Source organism: Sylvia atricapilla, chromosome 2, assembly GCF_009819655.1.
Source record: "Sylvia atricapilla isolate bSylAtr1 chromosome 2, bSylAtr1.pri, whole genome shotgun sequence".
NCBI classification, from domain to species: domain Eukaryota; kingdom Metazoa; phylum Chordata; class Aves; order Passeriformes; family Sylviidae; genus Sylvia; species Sylvia atricapilla.
In genome coordinates this window covers 106,882,684-106,903,602 of record NC_089141.1, presented here as the reverse complement: position 1 = coordinate 106,903,602, position 20,919 = coordinate 106,882,684, and the positions used below count along the sequence as shown (strand labels likewise).

The following is a 20,919-nucleotide window of genomic DNA, read 5'->3' as shown; positions in this document are numbered from 1 at the left end:
AAAGTGCTGACAGCTCTACTCAGGTTGCTGTTCTGTCAATATCTTAAAAGCAACAAATAAAGATTGCAACAGCACATTTGTAACAGCATATATAGTACAGAGAAGAAATCAGTAAGACAATAAAGAGGGGAAAGATTAAAAAACCCTGCTCATTTAATGAGTGGCATTTGCCACAGATCTCTGGGATTTATTTGCACTGTGTTCAGAATCTGTGACTGCAGCACATCTAGAGGCCACCTTAACCCAGCCAGGTCAGGTAAGAAAAGCCACAATCTATGAGAGTGAGCTCAAACTGCCATGTCTGATGAAAGAGATGAACAAATATGTTCCAAGATTTTTACCACATGTACCCCATGAGACTGGATGTTTGTGTGCTGCCCTTGCTGGAGTCAGTGCTGAACTCACATAACCTGCAAAGATGTTTGAGACCTAGATTTCAAAAACTGGGTGGTTCCATGAGTTTTCTCATTGTTGAATGGACTAACTCTTACTCAAATACATGTTTTCTTTCTCTCCAAAACATGTGGCTTCATATATAAAGAATGGTTGTGGGGACTGGAGATCTGTTTTGTGTGTGCTGTTGATCACAACACAGAGAAGAGCAGAGTCTCCCCTGAATGGGAATTGGAAGAAATTCTAGAAAGAAAGACTACACAGCAAAAACCACTAGAAAACTGACACTGAGCTCAGTGTTGATTTCCTAGCATTTGTAAAGAATCACATTTAAAAGAAGTGGATATGCCAAGTTTTATCTTCCTTAAACTTTTGTTTAAGAAGGTTCCAGTTATGAAATATAAGAGCCAAATATGTTACAGCAACCAACTAGACCAAAACTCCTAATGGATTTGGGATCTTCACTACTGACAACTGGCTTTGCTCTGATCTAAGAGGAGCATTTCCACAGGGCTGGGCAGAGCACGCTCCCATATCCATTGATTTTTTTCATTCTGCCTCGTGTACACCCTCCCTATGGAATTCATCCCTCTGCGTGCACACATCTCAGTGCTCAGAGTAACCAAATAAGTGACATTAGTGGCCTTCTTAAAAGACCATTTAACCTTTTAACTTATGTGTTTTAATAACTATGTTCTTTCTGTGATTAAGTAATTAATTAGAGCTGTACAGTGCAAGACAGAGTAACGGAAATCCTTATCTGCAGCTCATAATAATGCAAGCCATCTCATTAAAGTAATAGTGGCAAGAGCAGGAAGGGATTATTATATTAAAATGTGGAAGGATTGCAAGACCCAGCTCCAACTTATAGCCTGATCAAAGCCCACTGAAATGAAATGGGAACTTTAATCCATTAGGCATTAAAAATAAAGAAATTGTAATCTCCTCCAGCTGAGAATGCAGGAAGAGGGACTGCATTATTTGGCAGTGCATGTACAGCAGCTTTCTCTCTCTCTAACCTCAGGTTTTGACATATTGGTTTTCCCAACTTGTCTTTACAGACATTATTCCAATATAAATAAAAATAAATAAATAGTTAATAGGTTTTAAATACAGATATTCATTTTCTATATTTTAGTACAAATCTATGTTAGTGTTTTCTTTAGCTTTCAAGCTTTCAACCATGTCATCATATCTATAATACATAGAAAACAGCATATAATTACAACTATATGTGCTAGTGCAACTAGTATTGAGCAACCCATTTATTTCTATGTAAATTATTTTCTTGCTAAAAATTATTTGGGCATGTATATTATTTTGCTAACTAGGAAAAAAAGCAGTTTTGAGTTTTGTTATTAGGGTTTTTTCTGAGGATCAGTATGCCATCCCAGGACTGTATTCAGATTGCAGGGCTTGTATTGAAGAATTCATCAAAGAAAATAGGTTTTCTATCATCTGAAAAATTTAGGGTACTGTTCAGAAATGCTGCTAAAAGTAATTAAGTTTTGAAGGAAGCTTTTGTATCACTGAACAATACTTATCTAGCAATGCTGTACCATGAAGAAAGCATCTGCCTGCTGTATCTTTGCTACAGAATTTTTCAATCCAAGTCTTCTCCATGGCTCCATCCATCTTCCAAGTGACTGGGAAAATACTGACAAGACACAGTTACAGTGTATCAGAAAGGAGACCAGCTCCTTGCCACTGACTGAGCTCTAAAAGGAAGGGTCCAATTCAGTGCTCATTTACACATGTGAGACCCCACTTGCTGAAATGAACTGTGAAACTGCAGCCTGAACACACAGCTGTCTACAGAACTGCCATTTTATGCACTATATGGGGACCAAAGAACTCAAAGATATAGATTTTCCTAATTCACGTTACTAAAACCAGCAGATGTGGTTTAGATAAAAAAATCCCAGATTTTGCCTTTGTGCAGTGCAATGACATGTCTACAACACTCTCCCCAGCTAGTGCATTGCTGCATGAATGGTTTTTGCAGGACTTATTAAAACCTACTGGGTGCATCAATTTTGGGTTTCTTCTTTACATGTCCTTGCAATTCTAGCTTGCCTTTTTTTCCCCACTAAATTAAAAGTTTGATAATGCCCCTTTCTCTCTCACTGGAATTAAATAAATATCTACAACATTAGATTCAATCAGCTCCCCCATTTTATTTTTTCCCCACTTTATTTTGACCCATTTATTTTGACCACACACTTTCCCACCCCCCAAGCCTCACTGTGTGTTGTTTTTGATCTGACTCCCAGCTACATTAAGGCTAGCATTAGTGGTACCCCATCTCATTTTGTAAATAGCCTGTCGTGACAAGTAAGTGGAACTGCAGGTGCCCTCTCCCACTGCCTCTGGGATGTGGCCCTGGAGAGCATCAGTCTTTAGACAAAGACACTGAAGAGAGGAAACTCAGCTTGGTTGGGTTGCAGCAAGTCAGTCAGGAAACACACAGTTCCTGAAAAACCTTCATACAGACTATATACACTTTCTAGTTCCCGGGAACCAGACTTAAATTCTTCTGTAAATAAGAACTCTGCAAACCTAAGAGAGAAAAAAAAGAGTTTGTTATTACTTTATGTCCCTCTCTGTCTACTTGTTGTTTGAAAGCATCATTTTTATAACATTCAGTAATTTTTTAAAAAATTGAATTATCAGTATTTAACCTTTTTTGCAAATTTTACACTATCCAATTTCCACAAGAAACTGAGGTTCATTAGATCCAGAAGAGACAAACCTTTGCAATCTGTGTGTGCATTATGCTTGTTTAAGAGCTATAAACTTCTTCTGATTTCTGTAAGATATATCATTAAACAAATACTTTTTCATAACTTTTAGGCTGCAAGCAATGTTTCACATCAATGCAACAAATTCTGTAATGCTGCAATAGCTACTCAAAGTAAAAGAATGAGTAAAGGGCTGAAAATTAATCATCTTAATTACTATACCACTTCCCCTTGTTATTCTGTGCTGTAAGGAAAACAAGAGCAAACATGGAATGTTTTTAAATATTGTACAGTAAACTGGAGATACATAGTTAAAGACAATTGCAGCACGGTGACAGCATTTTCATTGGATCTCATGTGCTTGCACCCAGACAAAATAAAATTAACCCCACTAGCTAAGCTAAAAGTGGGAATGATAAATTAAAAAATTATAAAATAACTGCACACCACATCCTATACTTACTTTCCACTTCTAATAATATGGAATAGTGTTAAATGCTCTGAAAAAATCATAACAAATCATGCTTTACTCTACTCCTGGACTTGTGTAAACAGTTTGAGTTCTGCCATCACATCAGGATGACACCTGGATGCACGTGACTCCTCCACACCCAGCCCAGTTCCCTCTGAAGGAATGCAGGGAGAGGAGAACCCAGAATGCAGTTCCCTCTTGGGCAGGGAGAGGAGAACCCAGGCAGCCTGGAACGAGACTGCAGAGCCCCCCCAGAGTGCACCCACCCCAAAACTCATGGCTAAAACTGACCCTGAAGCTTAAACACTCGGGTTACATCGGAGGGTGGTGATCACAGACTCTGCTTTATAAATGCTCCTGAAACTTTCTGGTATTACCCTCAATGCAGAAGCCAGGAATGCTCACCTTTGTGCCCGGTATATGTATTTGGAGTTCCCAGTGAGCCTGTACAGCAGCAGGAACACATAAGCACTACCAGCCACCCCGTGGCATATTCCAGGGCCCTTCTTCAGCAGGCCTTTCTGCCAGGTGAGCTCTCCACAGCGGATACAAGTGTCCAGATATTGAGGCTTCTTGGAAACCAGGTAAGCTTTGGCAAACAGATATGCAATGCCTAGGAAAAGAGCAGTGAGATTGTCTTTTGTAATAAGCACAGTCAGGGTTTCACAGAACACGTAAGAAAATAAAGATTAATACACAAAAAAGCTGCAATCTGGTGCTCTACACATGTCAGTGTAGCCTCTAAATGCTCTATGTGGAGGGAGGAGTATCAGCTATGCTGAAAACACACATTAAGATGTAGTTACCCATCCCCTGTGACAACATCACTTTCCATCTTTTCAAGTAATTATTGAATTTCAAGGGTTACTCTAACATTCCCAGACTTCCATTATTTTAGAAGAGCAGTCACATTTTTGTCTTTAAACAATAAACACTTAGCACTGTCTTCTGTTGGCTCCAAATCTTCATTCACCTCAGCTGCTTACACTGACAGAAACACAAAGATGGGCAAGATAATTTCTTACACTGACAACAGATACAAACTTTTACTAAATGAGAAAAAGAAACTCACTTTTTTTTCCCCTGATGAGGCCTACACTGCTTTATTCTAATTATACACAGTTATGCATGCTAACTTCTGCTAAAAAAAACAACTATTTGTCTTATTTTTAGAGGGGATTTAAATGAATTAATCATAATCTTCACCAGAGCACTACACAACTCAGTTCATGGTAACCTTATGAGAATGCACATGACACATAACCAACTCAAGTGCCTAAGGAAATGTTTAGCTGACTTGTGGACTTGTGGTCTGAATTTAACAAACACTAGAGTAGCTGAAGTATTCTTGTAAGCCACATCTGTGTTATTATCCAAGAACAGTGATGGGATACAGATTTTTCTGGGGAAGAACAATAGCAATTAATGAACTTCCACATCTCTAAGTGCAACTTCTTTATGTCCTTTGGGTTTTTTTTTATCATTTTGGTGGAATTCAACCTGAGATTGTCTTCTAGATGGAATCACCTAACGTGGAAAAGCAATGTGATCAGCATCTGGCTATGCACAGCATGAGTGGGAAGAGAACCTGGAGCTCCATGGCACCAGTGCACCAGCTCGTTCTCCCTCTCGATTGTTTCCCCCAGCTCTGGGGGCCAGTTGCTGTTCTGCTCCTGGTCCATCAGGAAATCCACACTCTGCCACACCAGCTCCTGATCTGCTGGCTGCAGGTACTCGTAATAGGAGAGCAACATCTGCAGGATTGAGGAAAGCCCATGTGCCGCACCTGGAAAGAACAGGAACAATTCAGTTGGAGGGTGGGTTTAGGTACTGTCTGCACCTCATTGCAACTTTCTCTTGGGACAGATTTCCTTGTCAATAGCATGGTTCTTTCATCTTCTTCATGCATACTAGAAGAGTGCTTGGAATAGAAGATTTCTAGCTGCATGACACTGTATTTTACTACTTGTCATTTCTAGTTCCTCTTCCTGTGCAAAAATATGTATGAATTCCTTCTGCTCTTACTCTGATATGACTGAAACTCACTGTATGAATTGAACTGAATACTGTTTCAAGGTGTTACTCTTGACACACTGCTGAATCTGGGCCATATATTTGCATTTGCTGATGCAAATTGAAAATGGGCCATAAATGGGTATTTCCCAGTTACTGACTGACAGTATCAGTGAGCTAACACCTAAATTTCAGTGCAAGAACTGTCTGTACCCACCATGGTCCATGAAACACACCACTCAGTGACTGCTCTCTCTGCTCCCCTGCCAGGGAACTGTGAACTGGGAACTGTGAACCAATCTCACACTTTCTGCAGTGATACTGTGCCTTGAGAACCCCATGATGGCCCTGCTCAGTGGCCTTTCACCCATTTCAGGTGAGCTCCAGCCAAGCTGCCCGTGAGGGGAGCAGCTGACCACGTGCCTGAGTCACCCTGCTACAGCCAAAACTACTCTGCCAGTCCTGGCACAGCAACAGCAGCTCCCAGGGAACATCCCTGCATGCCCTGAGTAACCTGCTCCACACCACACCCCTCACTGCCTCTGCTGCCAAGGCTGATTTATTTACCAGGGCAGAAAGAAGAGGGAATGGAGCTGCTCCCCTGCTGCAGCACAGGCACCTCTTGCATTCCCCAGTGCTGGGCAGCAGCAGCCCTTCCCTCCAGCTCCTCAGTCCCACTTCACAGTTTTAGGAGGTTGGATGGTCCCAAGGGACTCAGGAGAAATTCCACACTGTAGATTTTATATGTTTTATTTCTGAAGTGCCTAGTGGCTCAGCATCTCCACACAGCCCACTCTCAGAGGTGTTGGTGTGTTTTACTCACCAAGGTACTCTGTTCCATAGTAGGAATACATCAGTGGGACAGGTTTCCTCTTCTTCACTGAATACTGTTTTCCTGATTCTAGTATAGCCAGGCAAATTGATTTAATTTGTGCTGCAGTCAGCACCTAAACAGAAACATCAAACAAACATCAAGTCTATTATAATTATTTCATTTTTAAGACATTTTTCAGGACTCTGCATTTTTGCCAGTGCACAGGATGCAGTACTGCCTTTAATCTTATAAATATGCTGTAATGTACATCATTATTAGGAGTTCCTTACATAACACAGTTGATTTACATAATGTTTCTCAAAACCAGAGTTTCATCCTGTCTCAGGAAGTGAATGTCAAATCTTTAGCTGCATAGATGAGGTGAAAAGAGGCCCTCTAAGAGTCTTTCCTTCCCAGAGATCCTTCAGTCTGATGGAAGCTGACAACAAGCAGCAGGCAAGCTGCAGAACAGCAGCCTCCAGACTGGGGGAAGAGGCATCAGGAGAAGACAAAGGAAAAGATTAAAGAAGTAAATGTTACAGGCTTCATTGGAACACACTGACCTAGACAGATTTTTCTACAGACAAGATTTTAAAAAAAGGAAGCAAGGAAGAGTTACTAAATTGTTCCTAAATTACTGAAAATCACTATTATGTATGAGGGTTCAGAAACCTCTCAGTAAAAGAATCAGCCTTTCTTAATACAGGAAAATGCTAAGAAAAATGAAGTGCCAGACAGGCTTCTGTGGAGATATTCCAGCTATGCTTGTAGGACTTCAGCACCATAAACAGGTTAATGCAGCCCCTAAAAATGACTAATGCCTTACTCTTAGAGGTGTCAGAAGTAAGATTGACAAATCACATATTTCACAGACATGAACATTTCTATGTTATGATTAAAAGCATTCAGTGAGAACTCAGTTTTACAGGTTTTAACTACAACTCTAATTACATGTAATTCACTGCAATCACCAGAAATGTCCTGTGCCAGCCACACATTACTGACCAACACCTAGGCCAATTAAATAATTAACCAAAATACTGTTTTAGCTTTTGGGAAAAGCCCATATGGCAGGAGTACTTTGAGGAAATGTATTTCAACTTGTGAAAAGAGAACTGAGAATATAAAAAGAAAAAATGATACAGGAAAAAAAAAAAAAGGAAAAGGCTGTACAAATAGTCTTGACAAGATAAAGAGCAATCCTAAAATTAACTGGAATATCAGAATAATGTCTTTGAAATGTTTCTGAACACATTTGGGTTTGCTATAATTTTATTATCATAGGATTTACATTAACTTCTTCAAGTTTAAAAAATACTGATACCTTTAATATGGAGACAACATCTGTTATAAACTGTATTTTCTCATTTAGACTTTAAAAGATGCTACAGATAATTAATGACACTTAAAATGTGACTGAAAACTAATGGCTGAAAGATCTTGTTTATGTGTCTCACCTTGTTCCACGATAACAAGGGATTTTTTTACTGCTGCTCCAAATTACTCTGGTATTTGTACAACCTGGAGAACAACCTAGTTCTCATCTTGATCAGAGTTCTTTAATGTTACTGCAGTAGAATTAAATAAGCCATTAACATCTGAAGATGTCACTCATTTTCAGTCATTTTTAAATTAATTGTTTTAGCTTCACAGGATGTAAAGAGGTGGTTTGAATCTTAAACAAATGAGAGCAAAGACATGGTGAGAAACACTGAATTCTCTCCAGAGCTCTCATTTTACTGTCTTGAAATTTGGGACCTACTCCTTCTAATTCCATACCTTGTAAAAGCATTAATAAGGTCATCCTTTAAAAATAATTGTGAAGGATAAGTTCTACTAATTGTAATTCTGAAAGGCAAAGGCATGTGGGTTAGAAAAATCTTAATCAGTTCATTTTCTATATGTAATGATTCCTTCACTTAATATTATCAACTAGCTTTCAATACAAACCATGTTTTGCTAAGTTTATTTTTATGTTCTGCACATTTAATTTTAAATCGAACTAATAACTGTTTTAGAATGCTGATTGTGTATTTTAAATGGATATAAACTTCTACCCAAATCCAGCCTTCCACAGTGCTGCATAAGGAAGTATCAGCTAGGTAAGAATGTACTGTTCACTGTTTTTTAATATAAAGTAAGTGTAAAAAGTCAAAACACTTGAGCACTATGAATACCTAAGTCTATACATAGTACACCCTTTTGGCTGGCATAATGAAATACACTAACAAATGTCACCTCTTTTTCAGAATGCAAAAGCAGCCCATGTGCAAAGACAGACGAAAAGGGGTATTTAAAAGCATGAATGAATGGTAGAAGTCAACCCACCTGACCCACTTCCACATAAACAAAGAAAATGGGAAAGAAAATGACCTATGTATCTTGAAAACAACTTATTTCTGGCCTCTTGGACTGATCTATGGGCTTACACCAGGTAGACGTGTCCTGACTAAGAGCTAAACAAATCAACCTTTATGTGGACTACAAATACCTCTTACCAAGTCACTCAATTCACAGTCATTGTAGGTTTGCTTCCCATTTCCCAAAACACTTAAATATGAAGGATTTGCATTTGCTCCTTATTCTGGGAAATGGCTGACTGGAACAGAAACTCACACACACCATCACTATTAGTGGCCTGACAAATGCTGAAAAATCAGCAATCACATTTAAGATCTCCATTGGTTTGACACATTTTATTTCTACCAATTTTGTGTTAAAACCTCCTTAGATTTCAGTCACTTTACAAAAAAAAAAATTATCTGTGGTATGGTCCCTTACAGTATCTTTAATAAAACTAAATCTTATGACCAAAACAACAATCATAAAATACATTAACTATAACCACAGACTATCCAACTGTGGTTCTACAGTTCATTTTCATTTCAGAGTAGTCACAATGCCTCCTTGCCCCTGGGAATTATTGGAGTAATGTTTAATTAGAGACAGAAAAGAAACAGACTGATCATCCTCAAGGCTTTGAAACAATAAATGGTATATTGATATCACGCCCTGGAGCCATCAGATGCTTTGATGCAGAATGAAGCCAGTACGAGAATATACTACCTAGAAAAATATTTCATGCTTGAGATAAGATATACATTTTTAGAATATGAGCATAGGTAAAATTACTCTTTATCATGTCAGTACTTGAATGGAAGACTAATGATACGAAGAGATATATTGCTAGTACTTTAAAATTTCACCTAATTCCTTTTTGTATTCTTAAAGACATCACAACCTGTTCTACCATAGACTTACAGAATGCTTTGGGTTGGAAGGTACCTTAAAAACCATTTAGTCCCAAGTCCCCCAGCATGGGTAGGGACACCTTCTCCTAGACCAGGCTGCTCAAAGCCCCATCCAACCTGGCTTTGAACAGCTTCTCCACAACAACCTGTTCCAGTGTCTCACCACCCTCACAGCAAGGAATTTCTTCCTAACATTTAGACCAAACTTGCCTTCTTTTAGTTGAAAGCCATTTCCCCTTGTCCTATCACTGCATGCTCGTGTAAAAAGCCCCTCTCAAACTTTCAGCTATTTATCAAACACAGACATCATACATGTTCCTTTTCCAGCTGAAATAGAGGTGACCTGCCCACTTTAGTCAAAAGAGATGATTTTGTCTCAGCCGATGTTAGAAATGAGCACTTTTGTCTCCTCACTAGACTGCAGTCTGGAATACATGCATTCCACATTCTCCCTGCACTTTTTGTATCAATTGGTCGCTGGAGTTCTTTTATTTTCTATTCTACATCATTGTGCAGTGATGCTGAGTGCTGCCAAGTAACTGCTCCACTCAGGCTGGTGACAGATACACACCAGTGTATGGGAACTGTTACTTTAAGCACAACACACAGGCAGCACTATAACACCTTCTATTTGTACCACTGTCTGTGTCTAGGAGCCTGACTTGCAGTAAAAACGCCACTGTGATTGTTCATAAAGTCTCTCCATTTTTCTCTGGTGCCACTGCAGACAATATGCCTTTTCCCATAAAGGCACTCCACAATTTTGTGAATTATTTAAGGCAGGTCGTTAATTCAGTAAATTCCTGTTAAAATAAAAGCCAGCCAGGATGTGCTATGTCTACAGCAATCACAGAGCATCATTCTGGTTTTGGTTGGCAATCTCTCACCCTGAGATTGTTTAGTTGGAAGTCAATAATTTCACAACTCCTTTTAATCTACTAAAAGAGATTTTGCAATTATTGGTTGTGACAGTGCTAAGCCCCATCTATGTATTTGAAAATTGTAGACAGAAATCTTGACCTTGAAGATTAGGTAGAAAGCAGCAGGATGAGATCTTCTGATCAGAGTAACATTTTCAGCACTTTTTCATCCCTCTGAGTGCTTGTACAAACCCCTTGGCTCATTTTGAAAACCACTGCTACATCAAACTGCATACTGTATGGAGTGCATTTGATGACTGTAAGCTTTTAATTCTTTTAACAGGTCTGTATTTATTTCCTTAGAGCTCTTTCCTGTGACAGGAGGCATTACTGAATCCAAGTATCATTATCTTTTGATAGATGCATGAGCATTTTGTAACAGCTACAGTTACATTATTATGGAAAAAAACCTTCCATGCACATAAAAAATATTTAATTATGCACCTAACATATCAAATCTCTCTCTCTTACACTTCTAAAAAGCCATTTACATGAATTTGATCGTACAATTCTTCTGATGCTGTACAAAGTGTCAAAATAAGCTGAAGAAAATGTGCCAGTTTGAAAAAAATGTTAACAGGAGCTTTCTCATTGCCCTCCTATGCTGGTAGGCCAGCAGAGGGAGCTTGTGAATTAGTTATAATAACCCAAAATGCTGCAAAAAAAGATAGACATATTTGTGTTCAGCAGGACAGCAGACACTGGAGTCAGCTTGGTAATTCCATGATATTTACTGCAGCACATGGCATTTAAGCTCATTCCTTCAGCTTGGTCCCTTTCCTACCAAAGGCAGGGACTGGCATCCAGCAGGAACCTTTCCATGCAATGTCACAGCCAGGTTTTTGCCTTTCAGATAATGATAACACCTGAAGCCATGGAAAAGTAGCAGGTACAATACCAGAGTCTGCCTCCCCTTAGTGTTATTGCAGTTTGATTGATGTACCTCTCCTGTGGCACAGTGGGAAACCCACCTCCAAGTAAACAGGCACAGAAGCTCATGAGTCTGCTTCCCTTGGGAGCACTGTCAAGTATATCATTCTTTCAAAGGTAAAAAATACATGGTTTTAAATCTTCTGAAAACTTTGGTCAGTAAATTAGATTAGTTCCTGAAATACTGTCCCTAATGCAGTCTGTTTGATGCTGTAACAGCACCATGTATTGTCTTGAGAGTGTACTTCCCTGAATTTCTCATACTAACAACTACGTGACAGTGTGGTCACACTCAGAACAATTACTAATATGATTCTGCCAGTTCACTGGAAAATGACACTTGACTGCAATCGTGAGTAAGTCAGACTTCCCTATAGATCCCATTGGCATTGCTTGTTTTCAACATGTAAATTTGGGGGGTTTTGGGGCTTGCTCTTTGCCTCAGCACCACTGAAACAGCAAAGCCAGTACTGTCCTGTTTTGTGGGTCACTGATCATGACTCCAATCAGAAACTGGAGACTGCCTTTATTCCTGATCAATCAGATTACTGGTAAATAAGACAATACAGAAGTTTCGTTACATTAACAAAGTACGAAACTTCCTCAGGTCCTACCTGCCACAAAACTTCCACACAGTCCTACCTGTGTAGCACTAAACCCATCAAATTTGGCTGTCAAACCTGTCCTTCAGAAGGGGAACGTGAAGTGTTGCAGAAAAGGATGGAGCACAACTGTCACTGTGGACAGGTGGCTGGCTCAGAGTACCTGGTGCTGCTACACAGTTGGTCAAATGCAATGAGCATCTCAATCCCTTATGTCTCCACTTAAAAACTGAGTTTCAAAGAAAAAAACAATTGGCCCTTTGTGGTGGGTGACAACATTCGGGATCTTCGTGTGCATTGTCCACACACACTTCTCTCTCTTGTGATTGTCACTGATGGGCATTTTGATTTGTCCTGAGGTAAGAACACCAGGCAGGAATTGGAGGAGTGCCCAGCTGGCCCAATATCCAGCAGCATTTTACACCCTTTTTGATAAGTACCAAAGTCAGTGGCAATAATCACAGCATCCCCATCCCTGGAATGCATTCAGGTCCCTGGCAGGAGGGTGTAGCCAGGTGGACATTGGCCTTTTCTCCCAGGTGACCAGTGACAGGACAAGAGGACAGTGTCTGAAGCTGTTCCAGAGGAGCTTTAGCTTGGACATTAGGAAGAATTTCTTCACATAAAGGATGATTAGGCATTGGAATAGACTGCCCAGGGAATCACTGTCCCTGGGGGTGTTTAAAGGACTGGATGTAGTGCCATGGTCTGGCTGACATGCTAGTGTTCAGTCCCAGGTTGAATTCCATGATCCCAGAGGTCTTTTCCAACCTAATTGTTTCTGGGATTCTGTGATTATGCAAGCAATCACACAGTTCCTCATGCATGGCATTCTTAAGACCTTTCTCCCTAGTTGTCCTCACCTTAGGACAAATCACAATGCCCAGCAGAGACAATGGGAAAAGAGAGGGTGTGTGTGGAGGGGGAGGGAGCACAAGACCTGAGTATCTTGTTGTTGCTGTATCTTTCTTCAAGCTCCCTCTATCCTGGGGCAATGAAAAGAGAGGGAAGCACAAGTTTCTTCTAGTTACACTCAGGCTCCCAACACCACTTACTCTGCTGCCCCACCTGGCTGGATACATCTATCCAGCTGTAATACAGTGGCTCTCCCAGATCCTGGGAAGGAAAAAACAGGTCTCCATCACTATCATGACTTGAAGAAAGTAGGGAAGCGCCACCCCCTGCTCTCTGCTAAAGGAAAATTGAAGCAGAGAGGATCAGAGATCCCAGATCAGAGCAGCTCAGATAATCACCAGGACTGGTCAGCAGCAAGTCCAGCAGGGCATTTCTCAGGAGGACAAGTCTGATCACAGGATAAGTGAGGTATCCCGGGATGCACTCCTGTGCTGAGGCTTTTGAACTGCAGCTGTCTGCACCCCAGCTGCATGTTCTCTGCTGCCTAGTCGAGGGTTAGAGTTACCACAGAGCACAGAGAGCCAACAATTTATTTTCAAGCATCTCTCCCTAGAATTGCACCCAAATTCAAGAGCGTGAATTGAAAAGCGTGTTTAAAAACATTAAAAAGATTTGCAAATTAAGTGAGAAACAAACCCAGCACTGCTTGGAGAGGCTTTTTCTTACATTACAGAATTCTACCCCAACGTTTTTTCAACAGGCATGTAAAATTCTTTTTTTTATTTCCTTTTTCATTGTTATTATTGACTAGCCACATAACACATGGCTGAGCAATTATAGGGACACGGACCCTGGGAACTGGCAAAACTCGATGTATCAGAGATCACAATTCTCTGCAATCCAGATCCTTGTTTGGAGCTCCTGTGTACCAACCACTCCTTCACCAGACACAGGAGCAGTTTATGAGTTGCAAATAAGCAGAAGATTATTGCTGCATACTGCTTTCCTTCCCATTCTCCCCTCACAGGTAGGAAGAAGATTATTCATGTATAAACTTCATCAGTGGGAAATCCTTTGACTGTTTAGTCTCAGTCAGAAAGCAAATCAGTGCATGAGCTCTGTAATGAGCTCATGCCAAAACCACAGCACAGAGTTGTCAACTCCTGATGGGAGATTTATCCTCCTGCACTCCAGACAGGTGTCCCTGACAGTGCTGCATTATGCTGACAAACACCTCCCAAGCTGGGCTCCTTGCACTCTTGTTGGGGGAACAGGCATCCCAGTGTGCTGGAGCTGTGCTGCCCCAGGATCCCATCCCATTTATAACACTACCAAGCAAGGAACATCTGCTCTGCCTGTGTATATTGGATCAGCTTCCTTCCCCTGAACAGCGGGTCTGCTGGCTCTCTGGAAGTGATTCCATGCCTTCAGCTGTTCCACAGACATTTCTTGTGGCAGCAAAGCTGTCCTGGTGCTTGGGCTGGTTCATGAAGGCAATCTCTGCAGAGGCATAAGGAGCACTATCCATTCTTCCAGCTCCAGAGCAGCAGGAAACAGGGTTCATGAAACAGCCCTTGCCAGAGACAAAATCTTTGTAACCAGGAATGAGAAACCCTCCCTTAACACTGCATGAATCCATGGCTTTAGTCTGATTTAAAAATGATCCAAGTCCAGTTCAATTGGGCACCACCATTTGCTACTACAAACTTAGGCAGGTTGCTTCTTGGAAAAAGGAGGTTATTACACAGTGTTTGTACACATCTGCAGGTCAGCAGGAGATGGGCAGAACTCAATTTCCAGTCAGCCAGTAAAGGCTAACATCAGTTAAAGGGAAACTGACCTAGGCTTAAAGTTCTACAAATGAAAATTGCAACAGTATCTAGAGACCAATGAAACTTGATGAGCCATATTTGAAGATGACTTGAAGGTCTCCAGAAAGAACTGGACACTTCTCTTTCTTCATTCTTTTACTTCATTGGTAAGAGATGTGAGACGTCAAAAATAGAAAAAAACCCCACCCAAATAAAACTAAGAGATTATACTTAAAAGCAACTATGTAATAAAGAAGACAACTATGTAATACAGCGAATTATAAGTACAGGATGAGGTCAGAGAGAAAGATTGATTGCTGGTTCCTTAAGAATACCTCTAAGGATGCTCATCATTCAAGTCATCTTAAGTAACATCGTATCTTAATCACTCACAGTAACGGAAAAGAGCCTTCTCAGCCTCATGCAGCACTTTATTTTTTCAATTTGTCAAAGTCACTTCAACTATTAGATCATTCTTATGGCTTTTAATATCAAAGTCCTCATTGACCTGAATGGCTCTTGACTGAGGAGACTGTTCTTACCATGTAAGAAATGCTGGAAATTTTACAAGTTTGTTAGGGTTTCTTTGTCTTGCTAGTAACGCCATAGGGCTGGCTTATGGTCTGTTGGGACCGATAATTCTGTCCAAGTCAGCCCTTAAAGACTGAGACTTCAGGAACAAGAATTACTTGACAGAGTAAAATGCTGACCTCACTTGCAGAAGCTGAGCAAACATCCAACTCTTCAAACATTGATCCTACTCTCATTCCAGTCAGTTTGGAGGGAACTGAGTAGCACATGCACTGTCATTCCTTGCTGTAAACCAATGTGGAGTGCATGACTTAGAGACAACAAAAATACTTGGCTTTTTTTAATCACTTTTTTCCAAGGCTGTGCATACTTTATGCCTATTGAAAAAACCCTGCATCTATAAGCAGTAGTTCTCCCTCAGACTCTTAAAGAACTGTCAAAAAATATTCTTAAGACTGGCTTGTGTGATGAGCCAGGCAACACAGTATCTTCTGCACCTTAATTAAAGAGACTAAAAGTTTCAGTTGAGATATGAGGCACCACTCTCCTGAAGCCAGGATTCCAAATAATGGTCTGTATTTTCCGTGAAGGCACAGCTTTACACTCATGCTGTAGATCTTCTTTGCTACATTGTTTGAAGAATTAAAATAGAACTAAGAGGTTTGAAAAACTAAAATAAAGGATTGGAGTTTATATACACACCAGCAAATTGTATTGGATTAAATTATCTCTCATCTTCCCTGATAGTCAGTTTAACAGGAATTCACTTGCCTTTCAAACTAATACCCTAGGTGATGGTTCACAGATGCAGCTGAGACTGTCAGACATTTACAGTTTTCCATGGGGAATCTTTTTTTTTTTTTTTTTTCCTGTCAGCACTACAGGATTTGGCCTGGACTACACCTGTCAAAAACATTTTACCACTTTTCAACTAATCAAATATTACAATGTAAGCAGTGGTACATCCATTTAATTTTACATATGAAGTGTGTTGCTTATTTCTTTCTTCTTTTTTTTTGGTGTTTCATTGAGTGTTGTTTACATGGCTCCAACTCACAAAATATGCCAGGGACATTTGAAACTCAGGGACATTTGAAACTCAAAAAACAGACATTTCATTCTATACATTATTAGGCAGCCTTGTGGTTTTTTTCCCTCTTTCTGTTAAAAATACTGCATTCCTTATCTGTCACCATCATCCAGTCCTTTCATCTTCCTCGTGTCAGAATTCCCAGTCTACTTCCAGTGCCTGCAGGCTTGTTTTGTGAGCATTGAGACCTCCTCCTTCTGTACAAGTGAACGTGCGTCATTCACAGGCTCACCAAACTAAATAAGAAAACAGATACATCTCAAAGCCTCGTGGCAGACGTGCTGGAACCAAAAAAAATTGATGGTGGAGGAGGAGGAGGAGAGGCTGCATAAAGTAGCACTTGGAGAACTATCCATAAAAGACTGTACAGCTTGTTAACACTAAAACTTGCAGAAATTAACTACTGCTCATTCCTTCGTTTCAAATTAAGGCTCCGAAAAAGAACACAGTCGCTGCCAGCATCAGAGGCTCCCAACTACAATGCTTTCAGTGCAGTGGGGTTTTTTCCACATTTAGAATGAATAAAAGCTTGGGCTTCCATCATGACCTGCTACCTGGAGATGCACAGACTGGCCCAACAGTGGCTGTATAATACAGGTACAGCTCAGAACCTCAGAGGAGCCTCTGACCTCCTCAAAACCTGACCCTCACAGAGATGAAGGACCTAAACTGTGTGTGACAATTTGCTCAGTGTTGGGAACAGGTCTGCAAACTCTGCTCAGGGTACTGCAGCACTGCAGAAACCAAACAGGAAGTGCCAGGATACATGAGAGTAAGACTGAAATGATTATTTAACAGCTACTTTAGCAGTGATTGTTTTGTTCTTTCTTCGGATAATTCTCTGGGTCTGTTCTCCCATTATCAAAACAAGCAAAACAAGAAGTCAAGCAGAAACAAGTACTTTAGAGGTAATTAAGAAATTCTTCTAAGTGAAGCTAACATCTGTTTTCTGGACAGGAGATAATGTGTTAATAGAGACAACGTGTTAAAAAACACAAAAAATTGTTTTATCTTGCAGTGTACGAACAAAATGATGGTTCATTAAAAGCTGCAAGTTTAAAGGCGAAGTATCTCTCTGCTCCCCCAAGACTCAAGTAAGCTAGGGAAATTATTTCTGCAAAATTTATCTGAGTCCACTCACACTGTGCAATTTGAAGAAACCAACTGAACTTTTCTACAATTAAGAATTTTTAGAAAGATCTTTGGTTTAGCTGCTGGAAGTGCTCCACTGCTCCAACTGAATTAAATTTGAATTTTTTCAGAGCCCGTGTTGTATAAATAAATAGTTTATCACCTTCCAGCTCATCCAATATTACAATGTAAGAACATTTATTCCTGACTGTGAGAGACTGGAATGTTAACGGTTAATGGCTGGAACGATTTCCCATTTGTGCTTTGCTGGGGCTGGGCTTGCACCCCCTGAGGGGCAGGGAGTGAGTTTTTGGGTGTGTGGTGGTGAAGCCTCTGGTCCCCATAAGACTGAGGGTGTGAGGTCTCACCAAGGATTACAAGCCAGGCTTTGAGCCAGGTAAGAGGCAGGTCCTGCAAGGTGGGATGGTGCTTTTGGTCATGATGCCAGTTGTCCTCCCTCAGTTGTAAACTCTCTCTGCTACCCCAGGGAAAAATCCTGAGGGTGTTCATCCCCTGTGATGGGGGATAACAGGCTCAGCTAGTTTGATGTGAGAGGCAAGAAAGGGTCATAACCCAGCAAAGACCCCCCCCAAAGCACCCCCAGGCTCATTTCTGAGGCTTTCCAGCAAAGGACTGAAAGCTCTCCCACCAGGGAAGGTACCTGGGCATTCTCCCCAAGCCTAAGCATACATTGACCAATTGAACTTGGTGTTTTGGGGGTTCCCCCATCCCTGATGCATCAAGACTGCGACCATCACTTCAACCAATGGACATCAAAATTGCAACAATCAAACCTCATTGCAGGATCCACTGGTGGGATATCTTTCTACTCTTATGCTTTTTTCTTTTCCCTCATACATTCACTTAAGTGTTCTTTCTATGCTTTTATATTGCTATATTACTATAGATAATAATAACCAAAATTATTATCTTACGGCAACATACCTGCTCTCCTTTGTAAATACATATACATAGGGTTTTTTTGGAAGTTTGCAAATACCAATCATTCAGCGTTGTTTCATTCTAATCTGCCCCAAGGGATCTATTAACAAGAACCTGGGTTACTCCTGCCTTCAGGGATAGGTCACAACACTGCCAGATGTTGCAAAGCCAAGTCATAGAATCAACTCCCAGAACTTAGCCCATCAATTCTGGAAGAAAAAGAAAGCCTTGTGTTTCAGAGCTTAATAAAAGCACGTTAGGCATGTTACAGATGACACATTTGAGAATCACTTTCCACATACTGAGTCATCTAGCACTGGTACAAGACATTAAACCAGATGGAGCACTGGAAACAAATCTTGAGGGAGAAAGATTTGTTTATACACTATAGTGTTCTTCACTGCAATCAAATGGAAGCATCCAACTGTCCATGCTGTGCTGTGTGTGAAACAGTTTGAAAACTGTTATTTAAACCTGTTGTGCAGTTACTGTGCCTCTGCCATGCTGCAACAGTTTCTTCTCATGCTGTCACTTCAGGTGACAGAGTTTGGGGCACTTCCCTCCAGGCTGCGCTCTGAAGAATGTTCGAGTATTAAATGGGAGTAATTTCAATCAGAGGTGCAATAAGATGCTCCAGCCATCAGCACACACTGCTTAGAGGCATCAGCTTAAATCACTGCACTGTGTCAGAAAAAGAAGGGAGGTGAATTTGAATTACCAGGTCTGTGATGAAATCTCAAGTTTATTGCATATAAAAAGGAAGACCACTACTTGTACTGTAATTTGCTCAGAGCCCATTTGGTCCTCAAACTTGTAAGGGTGACAAGAGGTGAAAACATTCTGCCCTTGCTACTGGGAAAAGAGGCAATGCCAAATTTGCTTTTACTCTGCAGCATGTCAGACCCTTGGGGCTCTGTGAGAAGAGCACTTCCAGCAAACTGGGAAGGATGAGCTAGGTGGGATGTGCTCCCCAGCTGCAGCTTTACAGCCTCCTCTGGAGGATGTAGAGGTGAGTTATGGCAGGTGAGATGGAGTGCAAACTGCCACTACCTGTGGGAAGACTGGAAGGAGTTGCATAAATACCAAGGAGAAAAGACAGCACTATAAATCTGTACCAGAGCTCCACAGATGGTCAGTGATGTAGCTGTTGGCTTATGAATTTTGGCATGGCTTATGTGACCCCCAACACAGCACTCCCAGGATTGACATCTATCAAGAGATGCCTAGAAAGATTTTCAGGACATAAATCAGGTGCTTTGGACTTTTAAGCATATCCAACCTTATTCACCAGCCCAGGAAAGTTTTTACTGCAAAACTTTTGATGTCTTGGCATCCTGGGTGAGTTTTAGGCAATGGAAAGATCCAAGGAATCACAGAGAGGGAATACATAATATCTCTGTGGTGATGGTACAGTTGTGCAGGGAGTCCAAAATGGTACTGACCTAGTGGATGGCATGTTGTGATAATGAGAACTGGTTATGGCTTTTCATTGACATTAGCTGTTCATTCCCATGGAGAATAAATACAAAGGAATATAAGGAGAATTTACACTAAAGTAAGTGTTGAACTCTGATGTACTCAGGCCCTGTCGTGTCCAGCTTACTTGAATCTCAGTTTCTTCCCAGCGTACAGGATAAATATTACAGATATTTCTTCACAGATACATGTGTTTGCACTAAAAAGTAAAAACAAACCTTGTTTTAGCTCATTTTTTAATCTCTTTAGCTGTTTCCATACTCTCCCTCTGCCTGTGTGTAATGTCTGGCACTTGCTTCAGTTTAAATGCCAAAGCAATTCTTATCCAAGATATCTGGCTCTTCTGGATCATTAATGAAGATAATAAATAAGGCTGGTTGCTACATCAGCCCCTTATTAGTACTTATGATTAGCTTTGCTTGTGGTCTTTCAGCTAATTCCAAATCCACAATGTTCCCATGCAAGCCAGCACGAATTAAGTTTTCAAAGAAGATTATCTTTGACACTGCATCAAAAGATCTATTCAAATGTAAACAAGGTATTGGCTACTTTCATCAGCCACTAATTTTATGATTCTGCTGTTTACAACAAGACATCTTGCTTGTCTCAAATGACTTCTTTATTCTATGTCATGCTGCTTTATATGCTCAGTTCTACTATGCAGATCTTTATGAGACATGTGGCACCTGGAAGTATGTCTAAATATTTGCTGCTGAGGAACAATGTGGCTACCTGTGAAATTAGTTAAATGAGGTAAACGACACAACAGCATCATTCACAGGCTAACTAAGGCATAAATCAGCCACTTGAAAGTAGCACCAGCACTGTTCTAAAACAGGGCGAGTTCTAGAGAAGTCCACGCTGGCATCATGCCAGTTTTACTTTGTGTGATGATCTGCAATTTGTGCCATGCCAATAAGCCACTGAATAGAAATATCAACTTGAGC

General features: G+C 40.6%; 1 protein-coding gene across 1 annotated transcript in view; it reads right to left on the bottom strand.

Moving 5' to 3' along the window:
* Positions 1 to 2,480: 2,480 nt before the first annotated feature.
* Positions 2,481 to 20,919, bottom strand: part of LANCL3 (LanC like family member 3) — a 30,865-nt gene continuing 12,426 nt past the window's right edge. Inside the window, exons 2-5 of the mRNA XM_066340082.1 lie at positions 6,443 to 6,566; positions 5,195 to 5,392; positions 4,012 to 4,219; positions 2,481 to 2,952 (exon numbers count right to left, since the gene is read on the bottom strand). Coding sequence (XP_066196179.1) covers positions 2,793 to 2,952; positions 4,012 to 4,219; positions 5,195 to 5,392; positions 6,443 to 6,566 — 690 coding nt within the window. The 3' untranslated portion in view covers positions 2,481 to 2,792. The remainder of the gene's footprint in view (positions 2,953 to 4,011; positions 4,220 to 5,194; positions 5,393 to 6,442; positions 6,567 to 20,919) is intronic.